The following is a 5,511-nucleotide window of genomic DNA, read 5'->3' as shown; positions in this document are numbered from 1 at the left end:
TATTCATAAATCATAATTTCATACAGACACAGTATTCCTAAATCATAATTCATAATATAATCACAATATTCATAATTCATAATTCACAATATTCATAATTTATAATTCATAATTCTGTACAAAACCATTTGATTAATAATTCTGTACATAATATTCATAATTCATAATTCATATTCATAATTCATAATTCATAATTAACTGTACATAAAATTACTAACATTTTCAATTAACTGTACAAAACCATTTACACTTATAACTGTACAGACACAATATTCATAAATTATAATTCATAATTCTGTATATGTATAAATACATCTGTCCTAATTAGCTATATATACATATACTATAAGCAATTAATACACATACCATGATAAATGATTGAAGCAGATATTGTCGATTTTATGCAGTTGAAGCATCTGAGTATCGTAGTAAATGATTTAGGGGTTTTCGATCGAAGCTTGGGGTATTAGGGTTGAAGTCGTGTTGTTCGATGGCGGTTACGAGAAGAAAGTTGATCTGAGCTGGTTTTTGTGTAATCGTGTATTAGATTTGGATTATTTGAATAGATTTTAATAATTTGGAGGTCGATGATGAATTATTTAGCGGGCAACAATTACCAATCTTAATTTCAATGTTAATTAGTTTAATTACATGATTAAGAAAATAATACTAATATTATTAAAAATAATAATAATAATAGATTTCAGTAAAAATAATAATAAAAGCTTACTGTATAAAAACAATATCAATAAGTATTAAATATTAACACAATAAATCTTGTGTGTATAAAAAATTTAAAAAAATCTAAATTCAATAATTAAAAAATACCTACAACTTCATAATAAAAATATCAATAATAAATTTTTATGTATCTTGGACCTCGTCTCCCTCACGGTGGTCTTCTCTGAAATAAATTATATCATTTTCATTAACTTCATTCGTAGGTGCAACACCGACTGAAAAGGGAGGTAACTCGTCAAATTGGTCGTATTCTTCCTCATCGACAACATCTTCAACACTAACAATCCGTCATTTTCCGAATTGTACCACGTGCCACCTGCTTTTCTTCGGGTCTTCAATATAAAATACTTGGGTAACTAGTGTTGCTAAAATGAATGAATCTGTCGGATAACCATTAGTGGATAGATTTACTGTCGTAAAACCATCTTCATCAATTTTAACTCCTTTTTGATTATCAGCCCACTTACACCTAAACAAGGGTACACAGACCGAACCGCCGTATTCTAATTCCCATATTTCTTCAATGACATCGTAATATGAGTTTTTAGCGATCCTTAATCTTTCTTCACGATTGACAATGGTTACTTCAGTCTGAGAGGCTATGACCGTCACTCCGCTATTTTGTGTCCTACACTTATCATCTTATGTTTTGGTGTGAAATGTATACCCATTAATCTCATAGCCTTGATATCTTATCACTTGTCTTGGACCGAATGCTAAAACCTGTACTGTTTTATCAACATCTGGAAGTGTGCTCCTAACTTTATCTTTCAACCATTCTGAAAATTTGTTTTTGTGTTCTTTAGCTAACCATTTTGCATTCCATTGACGGTTCTCTTGTTTCAAGCATGACTCGTGCTCCTGTATGTATAGATCAATAGCTGTAGTGTGTTGTAACACAGTAAAATGTGCGTCATGTATATCGCCAACATTTTTTGGATACCCCAAATCGCGCACAATTATCCCTTGGCTAGATAGTCTACCTTCATGTCGACTTAATGGAATCCCGACACTTCTGATCCCATCTATATAGTCTGTGCAGAAGTCGATGACCTCTTCGGAAGCATATCCTTCGATGATACTACCTTCTGGTCGATTGTGGTTCCTTACATACCCTTTTAAGATACTCATATATCTTTCGAATAGACACATGTAGCGTAAGAAAACTGGACCGGATTCCTTGATTTCTCCGACAATGTGAGAAACCAAGTGAACCATGACATCAAAGAAAGAAGGTGGAAAATACATCTCAAGTTCGCAAAGAGTGAGTATAATATCTCTTTGATATTCATTCAAAACCTTAGGATCAATCACCATCGAATGAATCATGTTGAAAAATAAGCATAGTTTTGTTATTGTGTGTCGTATGCGGTCAGGTAAAATTCCACGAATTGCAATAGGAATCATCTGAGTCATTAGTACATGAAAGTCATGTGACTTCATACCGGATAACTTCAAATCTTTCATCGAAACCAATTTCCTAATGTTAGACGAATATCCTGATGGAACCTTAACACCATATAAACATTCGCAAAATTTAATTTTCTCGTCCTTCGACGTGGTGTAACAAGCTGGGGGAAGAAACTTGGTGATCCTTCCTGGCATTGGTTTAGGTGTTAGCTCAGGTCTGATATTCATTAGTTCCATGTCCTTTCGAACCTTAATTCCGTCTTTTGTTTTTCCAGGAATGTTCAACAGTAACCCCACCAAACTTTCACAAACATTTTTCTCGATATGCATAACATCTAGATAATGTCGAACGCGCAAATGCTTCCAATACGCTAATTCCCAAAATATGGATTTTTTTTCCACATTCCTTTCGGCGGACCATTACCGGTTTTTCCCAACACAACTTTTAGCTTCCTATCCATTTTGAAAATAGTTTTTCCATCCGATCGTGGCGGTAGAACGCTTTTCTCTACAGTACCATCAAATAAGTCATTTTTGAAGCGATAAGGGTGATTCATAGCAAGCTCTCTTCTATGTCCCATAAATGCTAGTTTCCTACAATTTTTCAACCATATCGAGTGAATATTTTTCTCACAAACAGGACATGCTTTTTTCCCTTTCGTAGTATATCCATACAAATTACCATACGCTGGAAAATCGTTAATGGTGCAAAAAAGCATTGCCCTTAGTTGAAAGTACTCTTTCTTGTATGAATCATAGACTTGTACATCGGTATCCCATAGTAACTTTAAGTCATCAATCAACGGTGCCAAATAAACATCAATGTCGTTTTCAGGTTGTTTTGGGCCTTGAATTAAAAGGGATAGCATTATGTGTTTTCGTTTCATACATAGACAAGATGGAAGGTTGTAAATGCATAACAAAACAGGCCATGTGCTATGACCGCTACCCAAATCTCCGAAAGGATTCATTCCATCTGAACTAAGTCCCAACCTAATATTTAGTATCTCATTCCCAAAGTCTTCAAATTCGTTATCAATAGTTCTCCATTGAACTGAATCGGCCACATGTCTTATTTTTTCATCCTTTTTACGCTCTTCCGCATGCCAACGTAATAATTTTGCATTTTTGGTATTTGCAAATAACCTCTTCAATCTTGGTATGATAGGGAAATACCACAATACTTTTGCAGGAGTTCCATTTTCATCAGTATCTTCGTCAGTTGGTTTTCCACGTTTATACCTAGATGTACCACATACCTTACATTCATGAAGGTTTTCATTTTCATTCCTGTATAGCATACAATCATTTGGACATGCATGTATTCTTTGTATTTCCAATCCCATCGGGCACATCAATTTCTTGGCATAGTATGTTGAAACCGGCAACTCATTATCTTCGGGGAGCATTTTATGCAACAACTCTAACAAGCTAGTGAAACTTGTGTCGCTCCAACCATTGTTTGCTTTTATATTAAACAGTTTTATCACGGCAGAAAGTTTTGAAAATTTCGTACAACCGTTGTATAACGGTTTTTCAGAGTCAACTTTAAGTTGTTCAAATTTCTCATGATACTTTTCGTCAACATTATCCTCAATATCCACAAACATGGCCTCAAAATTATCGTTATCACTAATGTATGAATCTTCTTCGTTTAATTGATTGGAATCTGAAGAGCCTGGGTTATGATCGGTTAATGATTCACCGTGATAAGACCAACATGTGTACCCTCTCATAAATCCTTGAATGACTTCCCATTCATACATTTTTTTACAAGGACAAGTGATTACAGTGCTTCCTTTATTTAATTGATCAGTCTCCGCAATGGTTATAAATTCTTTAAGCCATTTCAGATAGTCGGGGCTAGTCCGTGCTATGTCGTACATCCATTTAGTCCGATCAATCCGATCCATCTGTATAAAAATTAGAAAATTAGAGGATTAATACAAATTAATCAACAACTATGATGTATTTAATTATTATTATAATTTATAAATAAAAGTATATATATATATATATATATATATATATATAATAACATAAGTAAATATAATATTATAATTTATAAGTATTTAATTATTATCATCTGTATTTAATTAATAACATAATTCATCTGTATCACCATCGACATTACTCATCGACATTCTGTACGTGAACCCCAATTCCCAACTTCCAGATCCCAATTACTCGTCTATCACCATCGACATTCTATGAACCCTAATAGATATAACAAGACCCCGTAACCAGATCATTTGTTTATCTAATTGATCGTCAACTAACAATTCCCCTTTCAAAACCTGAATCAAACCCTATTCAATTCCCCTTTCATCAAAGCCACGGAATTTTAATTCGTTTTCATAATAGCATAATCATTTCCTGTTGCAAATCAATTACAACTACTATTCAACTAATTCTATTCAATTCCTGCTCATTTTTAATTTATGTTTATGCAAGTATTAAAGATGATGGAAAAAGGATTTTCGAAGAAAGCAGCAGCAAGGTTTCCCAAACAAATACCCTCTCCGCCCCAAACAGATAGTGCTACTGTTCAGGTTTGTTCATATTGTGATTTATTATTCTTTTTAATTAGTTCATATAATAGAAAATCAAACACCCTCAATTCTAGTTTGATTTTGGTTTGATTAAGTGCTATGTCAGTAAACTTGTTATTGCATGTTGTGTATGTGTGCTGTGATTAATGTATTATTCATAAAACCTAAATAATACCATAACACTTGGCTGTAATATTCATAACACATAAAAATTATGAAAAAAGTTTCATGATTGTTGTAAAGTAACAAGAATGTGTATCCGATCTTAAGGGGTATATGAATTTGTATAATGTATTTAGATCTTAAGGTGTATATGAAACTGTTTAGATGTGTTCGTAATGTATCAAAAACAGAGTTAAATATTGTGGTATAAAATAGTTTCATATTCTTGACTATTGTATTTTGTATACAGGACACACTAACAGAATAGAAAAAAAAAGTCTTCATAAACTCAAAGAGAATGATGTGGTTCCAATAAAGGTTGAGTTTGACGATTTCGGGCAAGCCATAGGAAAAAACCAAGCGGTGTTTGCTACTAATAGCGGTGTTTTAACAAGGCTTCATTTTAATTTTGTTGCAAAAAATTGGAAGCATGTATCTAATGAAGATAAAGAAGCATTATGGTTGAAAATCAAGGTATACAAGTTAAAGAATTATGTTTTACTATGTTTAATTTACTTATATATCAACATTCACCACTAACGTACATTTAACTTTTACAGCAACATCATTTTATCAAAGATGATAATGCAAAGAAAACAACACTTCAAAAATGCAACACAGCATTTACGAGATTTAGGCGCAAATT

The 5,511-nt window shown here is 32.9% G+C and overlaps 1 protein-coding gene across 1 annotated transcript; it reads right to left on the bottom strand.

The window, feature by feature from the left end:
• Positions 1–2,522: 2,522 nt before the first annotated feature.
• On the bottom strand, positions 2,523–4,064 carry LOC139842600 (uncharacterized). Its single transcript, XM_071832720.1, has one exon. It carries the CDS (start codon positions 4,062–4,064, stop codon positions 2,523–2,525), a length of 1,542 nt encoding a protein of 513 aa, XP_071688821.1.
• Between the last annotated feature and the right edge of the window lie 1,447 nt (positions 4,065–5,511).

The sequence above is a fragment of the Rutidosis leptorrhynchoides genome, chromosome 4, assembly GCF_046630445.1.
Source record: "Rutidosis leptorrhynchoides isolate AG116_Rl617_1_P2 chromosome 4, CSIRO_AGI_Rlap_v1, whole genome shotgun sequence".
NCBI classification, from domain to species: Eukaryota; Viridiplantae; Streptophyta; class Magnoliopsida; order Asterales; family Asteraceae; genus Rutidosis; species Rutidosis leptorrhynchoides.
Note: the sequence above shows the minus strand (reverse complement) of the source record. Positions and strands in the feature narration are given on the sequence as shown.